Source organism: Schistocerca serialis, chromosome 3, assembly GCF_023864345.2.
Source record: "Schistocerca serialis cubense isolate TAMUIC-IGC-003099 chromosome 3, iqSchSeri2.2, whole genome shotgun sequence".
Lineage (NCBI taxonomy): Eukaryota > Metazoa > Arthropoda > Insecta > Orthoptera > Acrididae > Schistocerca > Schistocerca serialis.
In genome coordinates this window covers 889,062,933-889,082,190 of record NC_064640.1, presented here as the reverse complement: position 1 = coordinate 889,082,190, position 19,258 = coordinate 889,062,933, and the positions used below count along the sequence as shown (strand labels likewise).

The window sequence follows — 19,258 nt, the reverse complement described above, 5'->3', positions numbered from 1 at the left end:
AGACGTTGTTTAAGAAAAGATTTTCCGATATTCCATCCTTAATAGGGTGAAATTGGGATGAAGGATTTTTTCTGAAAACATGTCGCTCTTAAGGCAATTTTGAAGCTAGACCTACGAAAATTGGTATTTGGTTTCTCGGTCAGAAATAAAGAAACACGTGTTTCGATGTTTTTGTCAATTTAACCTCTATGGTAATGAAATAGTGGGTGAACATTTTTTGATGATATATCATTGTACAAACGACCCCTAAAGTATTTTTGAACTTAGGTCTATGAACATTGGATTTGACTTCTCAGCTACTATTTTTGGAAATTCAACTCCTAAGGGGGTGAAATAATGGATGAAAATTTTTAGGAAAATATTTCCTTACATGAAAAAATTTCAAAGCTATCTCTATGAAAACTAGCATTTCAGTTCTCGGTTAGATATAAAGAAATATGTGTTAGGGGATGAAAGTTTGTATGGAAATATCTCCACAAAAACGCGAAAGGTACGATTAACAAAAACCTTCGACAACAGATACCAGAATCGCTTTTTGGTCAGAAGTACATTCGGGAAAGACCATGTTTCTATGGCCTTAACCAGCGTGAAAAGTTTTGAAGGTGTTTCAATTTATGAACAACATAAAAATTCGATGAAAGAAAAACAAAAAATTCTGTGCAGGCTATACAGTCTACGCGAGCGACGCAGCGGGCGCTAAGCTAGTTACTGAATAACTGTTGAATATGTAATCAAACTATTCCCCTGAATGCACTCCAACAGATGATTTCTTTCATTTGCCTATGTTGATGTATTAATATTCCTATTACGTCGCTGTAACAATTGTTTCCATGTCTGTATCACGAAGCCTCAGCAGGGACTGTCTCAATAATATGGTGCAATACTCAGCATTGCGCAATAAATATTGAGTGTGCGAGGGGTCACTAATCTCAGTCTGTGCTCTACACTTCCACGTAATAAGGACAATTTGAGGATTAACAGCTACCACAACTAAACCTTGGAAGTTGAGCTATTGTTCCCCTTTCAAACAACTATGCGGGACATTCTTGACCAGTTGAATACCTAGGCTTTTATTCTAAAGCTACCCGTAGTTCTGCTTTCCTGTCCCGTACGTTCGTCTGACGTGTAGCCCACACATACACTATGTGATTTAAAGTATCCGGACACTCCCAAAAATATGCGGTTTTTATATTAGGTGCATTGTGCAGCCACCTACTGCCACATACTCCATATCAGCTACCTCAGTAGTCCTTAGACATCGTGAGAGCACAATGGGGCGCTCCGCGGATCTCTCAGACTTCGAAAGTGGTCAGGTGATTAGGTGTAACTTCTGTCATACGTCTGTACGCCAGATTTCCACACTCGTAAACATCCGTACGTCCACTGTTTCCGACGTGATAGTGAAGTGGAAAAGTGAAGGGACACGTACAGCACAAAAGCGTACATGCCGACCTCGTCTGTTGACTGACAGAGACCCCCGACAGTTGAAGAGGGTCGTAATGACATCTATCCACACAGCAATTCCAAACTGCAGGAACCACTGCAGGAACCACTGCAAGTAATATGACAGTTAGGCGGGAGGCAAGAAAACATGGATTTCATGGTCGAGCGGATGCTCTTAAGCCACACATCACACCGGTAAATGGCAAACGACGCCTCACTTGGTGTAAGGAGCGTAAACATTGGACGATTTAATAGTGAAAAAACGTTGTGTGGAGTGACGAATCACGGTACACAATGTGGCGATCCGATGGCAGGGTGTGGGTACGGCGAATGTCCGGCGAACGTCATCTACCAGCGTGTGTAGTGCCAACAGTAAAATTCGAAAGCGGTGGTGTCATGGTGTGGTCGTATTTCATGGAGAGGGCTTCCACCCCTTGTTGTTTTGCATGGCACAGGCCTACATTGAAGTTTTAAGCACCTTCTTGCTTCCAACTGTTGAAGAGCAATTCGGGGATGGCGAACGCATCTTTCAACACGATCGAGCACATATTCATATTGCACGGCCTGTGGCGGAGTGGTTACACGACAATAACATCCCTGTAATGGACTGAGCTGCACAGAGTCCTGACCTGAATCCTATAAAACACCTTTGGGATGTTTTGGAATGCCGACTTGGTGCCAGGGCTCACCGACCGACATCGATACGTCTCCTCAGTACAGCACTCCGTGAAGAATGGTCTGCCATTCCCCAAGAAACCTTCCAGCACCTGACTGAACGTATGCCTGCGAGAGTGGAAGCTGTCATGAAGGCTAAGGGTGGACCGACACCAAATTGAATTCCAACATTACCGATGGAGGGCGCCACGAACTTAGAAGTCATTTTCAGCCAGGTGTCCAGATACTTTTGATCACAGTGTATGTCTTGGATGTGGTTGCTCAGCTTCTTGTTCATTACGATCTTTAACGAGATTCAATATTCATGAACTCGCGTAGAATCCTCGCGCAGAGATATTTCTTAGGCAAACAGCAGCTCATCAAAAGTATCTAGACAGCAATTAGTGGAGATTAATATGAAGTGCGTACTCCCTTAGCCTTTATGACGGCTTGAACTGTACTGGGAACATCTTGAATAAGGTGTCCGAATATCTGGAGGAATGGCAACCCGTTCTTCCTCAAACGCCGAAATCGGAGAAGACTGTGATGCTGGACGCTGGGGTCCAGAGCGAAGTCTACGTTCTGATTCATCCCAATGGTGTTCCACTGGGTTCAGCTCGGCGCTGTGGGCGGGCCAGTTGATTTCAGGAATGTTATTGCCCACAAACCGTTGTTTCCCAGATTATCCATTATAACAGGATACAATGTCGTGCTGATAAAGTCACCGTCACCGCACTTATTTTCTACTATATGCAGTACATAATGCTGTAGAACGGGGTAATATCCTTCCACGTTTAGAACAATAAAGAGACCATAAGAAACAACCCTGCACCTCTCCGTACTTAACTGCTGCCGCTACACATGATAGCGGGCAACGTTCTCCAGCCATTCGCCAAACCCAAACCCCTTCCATCGGATTGGCACAGGCTCTAGCGTGAATTAGCACCGACTACAAAACTGTGTGGCTTACTAGGTGCGACAATAAAGTAATGAGACTGATTTTCTTTTCAAGATGTGGCAACCCTGCAGGCTTGCGTAGGTACAATATCTTTGACTTTGGTCTATAAGCTACTTCTAGTCCAAGCGGCACATTGATGAAACTGCTCAGTCGTGAGTTGTGTTGTAATAAGTTAACACTTGTTTGTGTCTCTCGTCACGGAAATGGAGCAACATAATACTGTGCAACGGTATGCCATTTCTTTTTGAGTTAAATTGGGTGAAACGCGACAACTTATGGTAAGCTTCAGAAGGCATTTGAGGAGGAGGTAATGTCAAGGCACAACGAATGTTGAAGATGAGGACCGCGGTGGACGACCGTCAACCTCAGAGACGAATGTCAACTTGGCCAGGGTGCGTGAACGCCTACCATCTGATCGAAGATTATCCGTGAAAATGATTGCAGAAGAGCTGAACATCACTCGAGAAACGGTTCGTCTAATAATAACTGAAGATCTTGGTATGAGAAGGATTTTTGAAAAAATGGTCCCCAAAAGTCTCACACCACAACAGCGAGAAAAACGGAAAAATGTGGCAGCCGATCTGTTACAGCAAACTGAAACCAATCCAGAATTTTTGAGCCGTGTTATCACTGGTGATGAAAGTACGTTTTTTTCAGTACGATCCAGAGACAAAACGCCAAAGTTTGCAATGGTGCTCAACGGGATCACCCAGACCAAAAAATGATCGCATGTCAAAGTCAAAAGTGAAATGCATGCTTGTGCGCTTCTTTGATTTCAAGAGAATTGTTCATAAAGAGTGGGTGCCTCCTGGACAAACAGTTAACCAATATTACTACAAAGAAATTTTAGAAAGACTTCGCTAAAGGGTTCTTCGTGTCCGTCCCAACATTGCTGATAATTGGATTCTGCATCACGATAATGCACCATCCCATACTGATCTGTCAGTACAGCAATTTTTAACCTCACAACAAATTTAATTACCACCACAGCCCCTTATTCACCAGATATCGCTCCGTGCGACTTTTTTCTATTTCCAAGAGTCAAAACGGCGGGCAAGGGACACCATTTTCAAACAACCCAAGATGTCCAAAAAGCTACGACGAGGGTCTTTGAGGACATTACAGAAAATGAGTTCCAGAAATGTTACCATTAATGGCAGAAGCACTGGAAAAAGTGTGTGCACTCAGAAGGGAACTAATTAGAAGGAGACAACACTAAGCTTGACTAAAACTCCAAGCAATTTTTTTTCACACCAGTGTCATTACTTTGTCGCACCTCGTATGACGAGCTTCTCGACCATTATACCCCATTCTTTTTAACTGCCTACGCACCGTCATTGTGTTAGCTGTATTGCTGGTCACGTGTAATTGCTTCCTCTGATTTCGTGAGATTTCTTACAACCACCCTACGCAATGTTCGACCCTTCCTGTCCGTCAGTAGATGTCGGCCTGACCACGGTTAAGCTGTTATTGTTTCTTCGTAATTTCACTCAGAATTACATCACCAACAGTCGACGTTAGCAGCTTTAAAAGTGTGGTTCCCCTGACGAATTCGTCGTTCAGTTGACGTCCAGTGTCCAGTCCACGTTCGAAGTCGTGGAACTCTCCTGGCCGACCCACTTTGTTGTTAGTGCTTTTCTACTGACTATACTATACTACCGCTTCCTTTTATACTGGCTGGTCCGTAATAGTTTTGATCAGATAGTGTACATGTCATCCTTGATACCCCGCATCGACATTTACTGGCTGCGATTGCAGCACCTTGAAAAGACATCGTGTAATAAAATCAGAAAGTCTGAAATATGCATTTTATTACTATTACTCGTATACCGTACTAACTTTTTTCGGTCACATTTATTATTCTTCCGGTTGTAACTTTCAGTCTCTCGTATCCATAAGGAGAAAACCTAATAGCATGCCATCCGAAAGCAAATTACCTACATCATTTCCCACTTAATTATACACTGAAGAGCCAAAGAAACTGGGACACCTGCCTAATATCGCGTAGAGCCCCCGCGAACACGCAGATATGCAGCAAGAGGACGTGGCATGTACTCGACTAATGACTGAAGTAGTGCTGGAGGGAACTGACACCATGAATCCTGCAGGGATGTCCATAAATCCGTAAGAGTACGAGGGGGTGGAGATCTCTCCTGAACAGCACGTGGCAAGGCATCCCAGATATGCTCAATAATGCTTATGTACGGGGAGTCTGGTGGCGAGCGGAAGTGTTTAAACATAGAGGAATGTTCCTGGAGCCACCCTGTAGCATTCTGGACGTGTGGGGTGTCGCACTGTCTTGATGGAATAGCCCAAGTCGGAAGGCATGATGAACATGAATGGATGCAGGTGTTCAGACACGATGTTTACGTACGTGTCACCTGTCGAAGTCGTATCAGGAGTACCATATCACTACTACTGCAAACGCACCACACCACTGCAGAGCCTCCACGATCTTGTACAATCCCCTCCTGGCATGCAGGGTCTACGGATTCATGAGGTTGTCTCCATATCCGTACACGTCCGTCCGCTCGATACAATTAGAAACGAGACATGTTTCCAGTCATCAATAGTCCAATGTAGAAGTTGGCGGGCCCAGGCGAGGTGTAAAGCTCTGTGTCGTGCAGTCATCACGGGTACACGAGTGGACCTTCGGCTCTAAAGCCCATATCGATGATGATTCGTTGAATGGTTCGCACGCTGACGCTTGTTGATGGTCCAGCACTGAAATCTGCAGCAATTTTCGGAAGGGTTGCACTTCTGTCACGTTGAACGATTCTCTTCAGTCGTCGTAGGTCCCGCTCTTGCAGGATCTTCTTCCGGCCGCAGCGATGTCGCAGATTTGACGCTTTACTGGATGCTTGATAGTCACGGTACACTTGTGAAATGGTCGTACGGGAAAACTCCCCTTCATGGCTACCTCGGAGATGCTGTGTCCCATCGCTCGTGCATCGACTAACATCACGTTCAAACTCACTTAAATCTTGATAACCTGCCATTGCAGCAGCAGTAGTAACCGATCTAACAAGTGCGCCAGACACTTGTGTTATATATGCGTTGTCGACGGCAGTGCCATATTATGTCGTTTACATATCTCTGTATTTGAATGAGCATGCCTATACCAGTTTCTCTGGCGCTTCAGTGTACAATTCGTTGGGTATTCTGAAATCAACATATATTCAACCACACTAGAACAACTTTTTTAAGTCAATTTTGTTTGCCTCAACTTGCTTCGCCAGTGTGTTCAAGAACACTTCCCATAAATTCGAAGGCATGCTGTTCCAGATTACTTTTGTATAAAAATGTTTCGTGATTGAATAGAATTATCTCCAATATAGTATTTTCTCTGCTCAGTAACTGCAGTAACCAATGATCCTCAAAGACCCTAAACTGTGCTGCTGCAGTGTAGATTAATCTGCAATGACCAGACCACAGTACTTAGGAGACACGTTGCGGGAAGTGGTCGTTCTGACGGAATATTGCGATCTGTTGCTACGCTATCTCGCATTTAATGCAAAGCTCAATTCAGTTTTGAACACGTCATTATGTGGTCCGCATATCGCAGCTGTTATCTTATCTATCGAAAGAAATCACTAACATGCGTCGCACGTCACTTCAGTAACGTCTGTCCGTTTCGTCCACAGTATCATATATCCTACTATTCTCATACACGTCGACAATCGATGTATTTTCCCTGAAAGTACAGCTCTAAACTTAATTCTGCACAAAATCTGTAAATTCATCTAAACGGGAGCGCTGTCGACGTAAGACTTGTCTAAATATTTGTGACTTTAATTCTGGGTCGTTTGAAACGAATCTGAAATTTCTTTTTCGACAGCGTAATTTCATTCATTGTTTTCTGGTAAAAATAGCTATATTTCCACTGAATCACCCCTACAAGATATTCTGCTTTGACACAATTTTCTCCGTGCGCTGGCACACTGTACGCAGTATGGTGGAAGAAATCTGGTATCTGTTTCCATTTGTTACGTTCGTGGTCGGTATGTTTCTTTTGGTTCCATGACGTGTTTAACGTCATCATTGACTATTGATCGATTTATATACACGTCGTAGCAGTTTTTGCTCGTACCTTTAGATAATACCCTTCTGGATAGATTGTCTAAAGTTAAACACAAGCCCATCTCGTAAAGTACGAAATGGTGGCAAATGTCTGTACGGATAAACGAAATGCTATCTTAACCGCATCTGTGGACGCTGAAATTTTGTATCACTAAAAAGACCATGTTCGACAATGTTCCTGGGTGCATTATGTTTTCCCACCTCTCGCCATATGAGGGTACGTTTAATATTGTCAGCCACTATGGTCTTGGTAGGCCAGGTGTTACGTCGTGAGGAGAATTATGTTATATTGACGTACTGAGCTACAAATCTTTGCACACGGTACGCGCTTCCGTCAACGTTATTGTTACACTGTACTCCTTCTGCATATGCGTCTTTTCTAGGATGCATGCCCTGATTTTATTTTTACGGATTACGATGTGCGACCACATCGAACAGTGTTGGTTGTGAAGCTGTTGCAACAATACAGTATTAGGAGAACGGACTGACCTGCCCTTCTCCCCCCCCCCCCCCCCCCCCCCCCCGAGTTAAATCTCGTCGATCACGTGCGGGATACGTTGGTGAGACTCATTCCAACACCAACACGTCCGCATGCAGCAACGATCATCCAGCGCTGGAAGACTGGAATGCCCTACCACAAAGAACTCCTTACCAACCTTGTAGCCGGTTCAAATGGCTCTGAGCACTATGGGACTTAACTGCTGAGATCATCAGTCCCCTAGAACTTAGAACTACTTAAACCTAACTAACCTAAGGACATCACACACATCCATGCCCGAGGTAGGGTTCGAACCTGCGACCGTAGAGGTCGCGAGGTTCCAGACTGTAGCGCCTAGAACCGCTCGGCCACTCCGGCCGGCCCTTGCAGCCGGCATGAGAACGTTTCAGAGCATGTATTGCCGTCCGCGGTGACCACACCCCCTATTAAGTACAGTGTCCCGTTTTTTTCGTTATGTCCAGGTGACCATCAAAAAGCGTGGTGACTTCAGCGCAATTTTTGTCTTGAAACTAAAGTGTCATTTCTGTTCGTCTCATTCCGTATTTCCTTCACTTACCTTCTATAATTTACTGTAGAGGTTATTTCTCGTACAGCCCACATTTTACCGAGCCATATTACTTGGCAGTGACCCATCATACGAAAGTTGCTTTCGTCCTTAAGTTTTCCACACCAGTGTAGAGTCACTGTCGAAGTAAAAATAAGTAGTGGTACACTGCATAAGGCGGTTTACCAAAAGGATCGGAAAGATTAGAAAAGCCATCCTAGATCAGTTTTCGTTTCCAGTGCCCACGAGACGTCGATGGGATAGAGAGAACTATAAAGTATTTGCTGGAAGAAAGCTGGTGGGACATGCTATCACCGCTGTATACCATTTGTAAGCGGTTTTTTCACCACAGGTCTAATACTTAAGGAGCACAAACGCGTTTCTATGCACCCGACTTATGGCGTTTAAGTTCATAAAGCTGCTTATTTATTGGTTATTTGCATTAAAATTCTTTAAAATGAGTGTTAATGATACGACAAATGATACAACTGTTGATCGAATATGGAATTCTATTTTCCATTTCTGCAGTAGGGTTCCAGTCCATGTCCATTCTATCAGGAGTACCTAATTTCTGTCTTTACACGTCGTTTACTTTATACTACAGTGAATTTCGGAATTTTGTACGTGAAATTGCACCACTTGCTCCACTAAAACGGCAAATAATTGGCTGAGGACTGGATTTTTTTCTTTTGTTCTTGAATTGTGTTAAGGGTAGTGCACAGACCAAAATTTCATTTTTCTAGCACTACCGAAAGTTAGTGTACTTTGTTGTAACACATCCGAGCTAACAGAAAAAAACAAAAAATTTCAGACTTTTGAATCATACAAAAAGTATATGTGCCTGTGTCTTCGCAGGTGTAGCCTGTCTATCGTAATGTTAACGTCGCCAAGAAATACATTTACCCAGTGGATGTTTACGTTTCAATGGCTAGAGGAGATGTACTTCACAACACTTCGCAGGTGAGGGGCTCCGGGAAGCGCAGCTTGGACAGAAGCTTCAGCTAGAGCTATAACGCCGTTATCAGCGAATGACTCACCACAGCCGTCAAAGCACTTTACATCTCAGGTATCTGCGGCGGATATTTCTCAACGCAAGCGTTTCTCAGTTCTTTTGAAATATACATAGTTCACTGCCCTTTTGTGTGCTCGGTATTCCGCTGACAATATTATGACCAATTAAGGCATTAAGACTACAGTTTAAACAAGGGTACTTGTTTGCTTTGATGACATTTTTGACATGGCATAACGGTCGACGGCTGTTATTTGCCCGAGCAGGTATAAACTATGCGACAGGAATTTGCGATGTTGCCGTCTTATATTGAGTAGTCAGAACACGTGTCGCAAATCTGTAATAACAAAAAATGAGTATTGCCGGGATTTGCCAAAAAGGTTCAATAAATGTACACTAAATATGAGCAATCTTTATCAGGACAAACTGAATTGACGCTGAAATATTGGCGTACTTTCTTAGCCAGGCATCTAAAGATCTGTTTTCGATCAAAACCTTACGTATTTCTCAACTTAGGCACCGTTTCAGATCAAACTACTTTACGTAACGATTTCTCTACGAGTTAATTCCATTTCAGAAGTGCGACTGTTGAAGATCTGCAGAAATATCTATATTTCCGTTTTATAACTTCACAAGCCTTTTTATTTCTGCAAAAGACGTTTGAATTTATAAAACTAATATCTATGTACGTGTTGCGAAAAGTGACCACACAAGCAAACCTGTGACGTCCGTCGAAACTCATTGGCGTAAAAATGTTTACGAGCACAAGTTTCTACAGGTATATACTTGGAAGTCGGGAGGGTGGGGGGTCAAAAGATAACGAACAGAGGTTCCCACATGCAATTTAAGTTTTCCCATTAGCAAATTTGTCATTCTTATGATTTTTTGTACAATCTATACTTACTTTTCTTGCTTAGCTGATCCAGAAGACTTCCCTAGTGTCCTCATTTGCGTTACCAATTCGAAGACTCTTTTGCACCACACAACATACTGGTCACAGCCTATACAACACAGGAAATCTACTTCGCTTGCCATCTGTAGGGCCACTGTTTTCCTGACAGGTTTCTTTGCTACTTCGTTTCTGGCGTGAATTCGATAACCCCACGTCTCATCCACATTAACAAATATCAGTGCACCAAATTCTTCTTTATCAGACGTTGTAAAACTCGCTGCGAAAGCCTCGTCGTCGACTGTTCCTGACGAATTACGGAATTAAGTATCAACTAAGTGGGTCCTGCGATCGGGTTTTTGTGGAAGAAAGGAACTCTACCCCACGTAGATGTCAATGAAGCTTTATGCAGATTACCCTGAAATACTGCACTACCGTGTATTTGTCTCCCTGGACGACGAATTTTGGTGTGAGGTTCCCCTATGACGCACTACGAGGCCCTTTTACACAGCCATTATATACCTAACAGCTTCCCGTATCTTTCCGATAACGAGGAACTGTCCGTTGCATATTTCCAGTAAACTGACTATATATAATTCAGCACACAGACTGAATATTTCAATAGCGAGCGGAGCAACTTTTACGTCTTGCACGTCAGCTTCACGCCGTTTCACACAATATTGCTCAATATTTTATGCAACATAAATAGTATTAATCTGAAATAGGATTTACTTAAGAGTTTAACAATTCTACTTACAAAGCCTTAACATAGAATATATGTGCAGGTCCCGGGTCCAAGCGTGTAACTTTATCCCGGCATCCTGGTAAAGAAAAAGTGGCTAACCTAACCAGTATGCGGGAAGGGGGGGGGGGGGGGGGGGACGACGACGACGGACAGTTAAGCTACGTTCATACAACAAGTTTGACTTCGTTCTACATCTACATTGATACTCCGCAAGCCACCCAACGGTGTGTGGCGGAGGGCACTTTACGTGCCACTGTCATTACCTCCCTTTCCTGTTCCAGTCGCGTATGGTTCGCGGGAAGAACGACTGTCTGAAAGCCTCCGTGCGCGCTCTAATCTCTCTAATTTTACATTCGTGATCTCCTCGGGAGGTATAAGTAGGGGGAAGCAATATATTCGATACCTCATCCACAAACGCACCCTCTCGAAACCTGGCGAGCAAGCTACACCGCGATGCAGAGCGCCTCTCTTGCAGAGTCTGCCACTTGAGTTTGCTAAACATCTCCGTAATGCTATCACGGTTACCAAATAACCCGGTGACGAAACGCGCCGCTCTTCTTTGGATCTTCTCTATCTCCTCCGTCAACCCGACCTGGTACGGATCCCACACTGATGAGCAATGCTCAAGTATAGGTCGTCGTCATCGTGAGTCTGTCACCGATATGATACGCGGGTTGGATGGATGATAATGATGAAGTCCCGTACACCGTGACAGAGCGTAGGGGAACGATGTGGGAGAGCCACACCGCGTCGTTCTGAGACTATACGACCAATTACTGAGTCACTGATTAACCAGAGCGTTAAATAGCCCTGTACTGCAATGAAGACCACCCCTAGCTCACGTGAGGCGGTACCGGGCACACGGGATAATGGTTATAAAAACCATATGCAGGGAATGGGGAAAGCTGCCCAATTAAGTGACTTTGATAAAGGGCATACCTTATCCCGGTGAATGGAACCATCTTTCATGAGAACAGGTTATCGGGTACATCTACATACGTCACTATTCTGCATTTCACACGTAAGCACGGCAGGGAGTTCATCGAACCACTTTCGCTCAATAGTTCCACTCTCGACCAGCGAGAGGGTAAAATTAATCAAATACTTCCGTGAGAGCTCTGATGTCTCTTATTTTATTACTATTATTATTTCTCCCTATTTAGGTGGCCTTCAACAGAATATTTTCGCACTGCATTCAGAGGGGAAAGTTATTGATTGAAATTTCGTGAAAAGATGTCGCCGCACAGAACAAAGACTTTGTTTTAATGCTTGCTAGCCTGCTCGTGGTCTCGCGGTAGCGTTCTCGTTTCCCGAGCACGGGGTCCTGGATTCGATTCTCGGCGGGGTCAGGGATTTTTCCCTGCCTCGAGTGACTGGGTGGTGCTGTGTCGTCGTCGTCATCGTCATCCCCATTGCGGTAGGAGGAAGGCAATGGCAAACCACCTCCACTAGGACCTTGCCTAGTACGGCGGTGTGGCTCTCCCACATCGTTCCCCTACGCTCTGTCACGGTGTACGGGACTTCATCATTATCATCCATCCAACCCGCGTATCATATCGCTGACAGACTCACCCTTATCTCGCGACAGAAGAAAACCAGCTACCATTATTTGAACTTTTTTGATATCCCCGTCAGTCCTATCTGGTAAGGATCGCATACCGCGCACAATACTCCAGCTCCATAAGAGGACAGACAGGCATAGTATAGCGAGTCTCTTTAGTGGATTTGTTGTATCTTCTAAGTGTTCTCCCAATGAAGCGCAATCTCTGGTTCGCCTTTCCCACATCATCCACGTGATCTTCCAGTTTATGTTGATCGTAATTGTTATCCCTCGGTATTTAGTTGGACTGACAGCGTTTAAATTTGTGCTGTATATCGTGTAGTCGAAAGTCAACGCATTCCTTTTAGGATTTATGTGGATGACCTCACTTTTCGTCATTTAACATCAATTGCCACTTCTCGCACCACACAGATATCGTGTCAAAATAACTCTGAAAATGGTTTTCATCTTATGGTGAGTTTACTAGACGGTAAACGACACGATCATCTCCAAACAATCTAAGAGGGCTGCTTGGATCCGCAGAACATCGAAGAATAACGACACGGAAGGCGTTTTACATCTATGCTGTGTCGTCCAGGAATGTTGATAGAAGTCCGTCTGCGCTGTAAAGCAGAAGAGTTGGCAATCTTTAGTGCATATAACGACTGTGGGATAGCTGTGGAAAGGAAACGTTATGTCTCCGTGGCACACGATCCGCAGTAGTTCACTGAACGTATTCGCCAGCTGCAAATGCGGCGAGCACAGAAACACACAATGAGTGGCCCTTAGGAGAATAGAAAGAAATTGCGAAATGTGGCACTGGACGATTGGCAATTAGAAGTGTATAAAAGACCGTACATTGTAGGTGTATCAAAGATATTAAACACGTATATTTTACTTGAGTAACTGACCAGAAGAAAGCTTCGCGAGCGAAGAGTGCCGCATTTTAAGATTGCTGACAATGTAAATGAGAAAACAAGTATAGGTAATAAATGGATGATTTTAAAAAAAGAATTAAATTGATCTTGTGCACCAATCTGTTACTGTGGATGAGACGTGGATCCAACACTTCACGCCAGAAGCTAAACAGCAGTCAAAGCGGTGGTTGCAAGCCAGAGTCACTGTATAGGAGAAGTAGATTTTATCTATCGGAGCCATCTACTTGGGGTGAAAAAGAGATTCTTTTCCTAATTACCCTGCTAAAGAAGTCTTGTGCAACAAGTGAATGAAAGGAAAAAAAGAGCGCGAGATGAATTGTACCCCTTGAGAGAAGAGCAGTTCCCAACATGACAGCGCACCTGTCCTCAAAGATGCTTTGGCAATGTAGGAAAAAGGAAGGAAGGTAAGGGTGCAGTTGCGTCAAGATTTAGGAAAACAAATTTATTGATTAAATTATGACAGCTGTAGATATGTATTTTGCAGGCCTTTGACAATCGCACTTCGGAGATGGAAAACATTGAATTAAGTGTACTGACATAACGGGGGGGGTGGGGAGTAGGTGGCATGTTGAAAAATGAGTATTTTTTACCTTGCTCTCTTAGGCAGTGAATACCTGCAAGTACTAGATGGCGACCACCTGAGCAATCCGGATAAAAGAAGTGAGATGAAACCCCCGTACCACGTGTTACAAATTAGACGTATGACCTCTATTCCAACGCGATCAATGTTCACATTGGAAGTAGCTGCAAAGTAGGCTGGCGTTTGATGAAAAAGTCAAACGGGATCAACTGAAATTCTGTGCTAGAAAAAAAAAATTGGAGCCTTGATCAGGCGTAAAAGTTTAAAAGTAATGTTCACTTCTTATGACTTTTTCGCGCCCATTCCATTCAGAAGGATGACATAGGCAAAGTGTTTTATTTTGCAGCGACCTGTACACTGTATTGACTGGAATGTGGAATATCTACGTCCTCATTCATACTACACAAACCACAATAAGCGGTGTACTCACGCCGTCAGCTTTTCTGCCTTCGCCGGCCGAAGTGGCCGTGCGGTTAAAGGCGCTGCAGTCTGGAACCGCAAGACCGCTACGGTCGCAGGTTCGAATCCTGCCTCGGGCATGGATGTTTGTGATGTCCTTAGGTTAGTTAGGTTTAACTAGTTCTAAGTTCTAGGGGACTAATGACCTCAGCAGTTGAGTCCCATAGTGCTCAGAGCCATTTGAACCATTTTTTTTTCTGCCTTCTCTGTTCGCGGCTGGATCGTGCGAAAATGGTTGTTTATAAACGATGGTGTTCACTAACAGTTATTTTGTACTTGCTGGGTGTAAATGAAAATCACAAAATAATTACAAATGCCGCACTAGCACCCAATTCTGGAAAGTTTCTCCACTTTATCACTTCTAGGAAGCTAAAACCCGATCAATGATTCACATGCCATTCGTACTGATTAAACCGAGCTGTCAGCTACTGTGCAATAAATGTTCAATCCCATCATATCAGCATCACTGTGGAGAGGAGAGCCCAACTGCACTGAGGTGTGTGTGTGTTCTGTTTTGAGTGTTCTCTTAAATCAAATTCCTTTTCGCCATATTTCCAACAAACAGTAGCAAGCTACTTGTTCTACAATTTCGCAAGTGTTTGCTCGTATTTAATGCTTTCCAGTGGTAGCATCAGTCATGAACTCTGTGTATGGTGTGGTAAAAATGCTTTGTGGGTGCCAAAATCGCAGGCAAACATTCAAAGGCTCTACGCAGGTGTTTTAAGTAGACCATCATCTACCTTATCACGGAACTCCGTGGCAACGCCCGGTGTACTTGTGAGTACTGGCACACAAGGCAACAAGATCGATTTTACAGGACGTGATATCTAATTCGGTCGCGCGGTTGGGTGGACCACTCACATGCGTACAATTTACAGCTTCCAACGTAAATTACGACCGGGGCTGAGATATTTTACTACCTACAGAAATTTAAGGATACATCGATAGTCCAAACGTTCATTTAGTCCCAACGCTCATTCGATTTTGTCCTGTCCAAGGTCGTAATATTCGAGTACAGCATTATCTCTTATTCGAAAGCCACGTAGTCAGTGTTTACGCATTCAATGGATAGGTGCACCAAGTCGAACGAAGAATACAACAGAACAAAGACAGACGAAGCCTGATAAGAGGAAAGGCATGGGGGAAAAAATTAGAACACGAGGCAGCAGGCCAATAACAAAGGAAAAATTTATACAAAACTGACTGCAGCACAGTTCGCTGTAAAATCTGAAGATGTAGCTGGCTACTGACAGGCGGGAAACTTTCATTGGGTGTCACAATAATTGTTACAGAATTGTTTAGAGGCATAAGGCGCACCTGCAATGGTTGTCTTTAAAATATCTATTCTGAAGCCAAAAGTACAACAAATCTGATCCGATGGGTAGGGTAACTGAATCCTCTTGCATTACAGCCCAGTCTAGAGACTGGTAATCAACTCCTGTGCTCCACTTTGATATACGTTTGTTCATATGTATTTGTTAAAAACATCGTTATGTTTATGTTAATGTCAGAGTTTGACAATAAAATAAATTATAATGTGCAGTGTGAAGACTTCCAGAATATGGTCCTAAATGATAAGTAAATTTCCGCATGTGCTAGAAGCAACAAGATATACACTTTTAAACAGAAATAATGTGTGTTATGTGTATGAATTCAATTGCACCGAAATAATTGTGCGTTTCTAAAAATAAATCAGGTCAAATACGCTCGCAATTTATAATCCAACAATAGTTTAAATACTGAATTTTATGTTAATTGTATTTATGGAAACCATTTTTCTATAAATAAAAGAAGCCAAAGAACATAGCGGATTTAATTTCATGCTGTGCTGTGCCCCCCAAAATCCCGAAATATCCCTCTTTTATGGCACTCTTGTCCCTCACTGTAATTCTAGAGAGGTGGTCACCCTATGTCACACCCTAAAGTATACACGGATAACAGCATTTGAGGCTGACTGCGTACGCAGAACACACACATTTATTCATTAGAAACTGAATCTACATGTACTTAGGTACAAGAGTTGTTAACACTGCAATGAAGAAACGTAAATCGAATTTCTAATATAACCGCCAAATGCTATAGGAAATTGGCGCAGACAACTTCCTATAGTTGTCTCAAAACGCTCCTAATGACATCTAAAGGTCATAGAACACGTCTGTCGCGATTTTTTTTATGTCATTAAAGTACCAGCTCTTCAGTGAAGCCCAAATTTCACAAAAACGTACGCCAAACAGACAAACTTACACCTCAGTTGTAATATACAAGTAAAGTGTAACAGCAAAAAGCGAAAAAGTTAAACATGTCAACAGTTGGCGTATAGACACCAACCAAACGAAAGCCTGAACAGTTATACACATATTAGAGCTACTTCAGATAAACTGAATGGGGAGGCCCTTGGCTATACGCTTAGCAGCTCTGTTTGGGCACGCCCACTGACAAAATGAAAACACATTTGGCGCTATAAGAGTACTAGTCCGATCACGAACAGCGTCAAAGTTTCAGATTCTACATATCTTAAATGAGCCTATACAAGGGTTCCAGCTTAACGACAAAGGATTGACAATTTTCGTATCATGCTATATGAATTACACTGCATGTTCTATTACACCTGAAGAAAACTATAATCCCGTATATGTGTGATCATTACTGTCGACAGTTGATCCAATGAAATTTTGGAAGTCAGAACAACAAATAGGACGATAAAATTAAAAAACTTGGCACTTCTGTTTTATAATAAATAAAACTATCTTCGAAAGCGATGGCGTTTAATAAAGGACATAGTGGCACAGGTGGAATTTTCACTGTAATACGAGCCACTGACAAATCACGAAAGGCTTATTAACAATGCAGGCCGTTTCTACTAAATGTCACACTTCTGTATTCGTGAAATCAACACTGGTGCAAAATTTTCAACTCTTCTGTTGTCAATCATGAGAGCTCTTTTAAATGGATTGGGGGGGGGGGGGGGGGAGGGAGAACAAGCTGAATAGCTGTTACATCACAAGCAATATAAATTCCATTCGTATTTGGCCATTCATATTTGGGATAGATGCACCACCCAGGAGTCAAAGGTGGGGGGGGGGGGGGGGGAGGGGGGGAGTGGGTTACAGGCGCTGCGGCAGCTTGGCACTGGCAACTTCCCCCCCCCCCCCCCCCACACAATCACCCTTTTACACCAACACACACACACACACACACACACACACACACTTATCTTTAAGCAATCCTAGGTATTAATTAATGGGTTATGTACATACCATTTGTGAATTTTTGTATCTATTATTTAGTACGGAAAACAAATTACAGTGCAATATCACCTATGCACCTTACTTGTGGGAATGATTTCTGAGTGGATAACACAACAGCTTAAAACAGAGTTACTGCTAACAATGTTTACTCATATTACTAAGTTACAATCCCAGAATCAGCATTTGGGATCAGTTTTCCTTTCGAAGACCTTAAATAACCCCAGTCCTCCTCTTTCTGCCCACTCCCCCGTTCCATCATATACTACAGCTTTTCACAACCGGTATCGTCTTACTTCAATAGAATACTTTATTTTCAAAATATTTGAGTGACAGTTTCATAAACTCACTGTTGAAGATCCAGTAGTTGATGCTTAGTTAAAATATTTGTAAAATCTTGTCACATGGAAATAAAGTTTTATGACACTTTGTTTATAAAAAGTATGTCAACAGTTTCATTTGTATACGTCAAGCAATGACAGAATATTTTCCTCGTACATCACTACACTATGCATGTGTCCAGAACTAACTACAGCTAACTGAGTCTAGTTTCTAGTCCAGATTGAGATCCTCAGGGCAGAAAAAGTTTTACAGATGTGACTTGACACTTGAGTTACCCAAATGTCCTAGAAAGAAAGCTAATGCAGAAACACATTTACATTCTCCGCAAGAAGACAGGTAGAACAAACAGTCCGCGGAATAAAGCTCCATTAAGTTCCATATGAAGAACCATAGATCAGTTCTTATATAATTTTTTCGCTTGACGACTAAACTCCGCAGGTAGTAAACAAGTCTTGAAATTGTTGCGCTGGCGAAAACGCCACAATAACAGACCGCAGAGCGTGCCGCTTCATATAGTCTTAACACACATTGGTTTATTGACGGGCACTGTTTTCGACTGATATGCCGCATAAACAAATTAGCGGCGCACTGCAGACATCAGAAACAAAAGTTTTAACCCCCCGAAGACTAATTTGTATCGTAAAAAACGCCAAATCTGACAGCAATACCTGGGTACACATTCTCGTGCAAAAATATTCATCTATACGAAGTAAAACTTGATGCAGAATTCATAGTTTTACTTACCTTGCTGTACAGTTCATTCATCCTAATGTTGTCTGAGTTCCAACACGAAAAGCCAAAAACATATGATCACATCGGAGAGGCAACTACCCTCTCCCTTCATATTTATCACTACTCTCCATATCGCGCCAAAGAGACTGATCGACTACATCAAAGCATTTCGACTAGAAGGCGTTACAGCCTGCCATCTCCCGGGGATGCTGTTCATTCGACTGTGTTTACCTCCCAGTTTAGTCAAGTCTCCGCTAGAGAGCAGCAGTGTACAGTGACACCGCTAGCGGCACTGTCTGTGATGGCACAATGCCAGTTTCCATAGCTGAGAGTCAAGCAGTGTTCACTTCCGCATTAACACAATGAGAAGAGTTGCATTCGAAGCGCATTTATGTTCCTACCGTATGCATTAAAATTTGCTGCCTCTGTATCGGAATAACGAAACGGAAAGTTTTATTAATTATCACAATCTGTGTAAAATATGTACTGGTATCGACTGAAATGAGGACTGATAAATATTGCTTTAACGTCTAAGCTAAGATATTAAAGAGCTATCTGACTTCACCTATTGCTACAGTCTGCATTACACTGAAGACTAAAA

The 19,258-nt window shown here is 42.9% G+C and overlaps 1 protein-coding gene across 1 annotated transcript in view; it reads right to left on the bottom strand.

Annotated features, from left to right (window-relative positions):
• LOC126471127 (unconventional myosin-Va) overlaps nucleotides 1–18,804 on the bottom strand; it is a 358,954-nt gene extending 340,150 nt beyond the window's left edge. Inside the window, exon 1 of the mRNA XM_050099213.1 lies at nucleotides 18,670–18,804. Within this exon, the coding sequence (XP_049955170.1) occupies nucleotides 18,670–18,690 (21 nt within the window). The 5' untranslated portion in view covers nucleotides 18,691–18,804. The remainder of the gene's footprint in view (nucleotides 1–18,669) is intronic.
• Nucleotides 18,805–19,258: the final 454 nt, after the last annotated feature.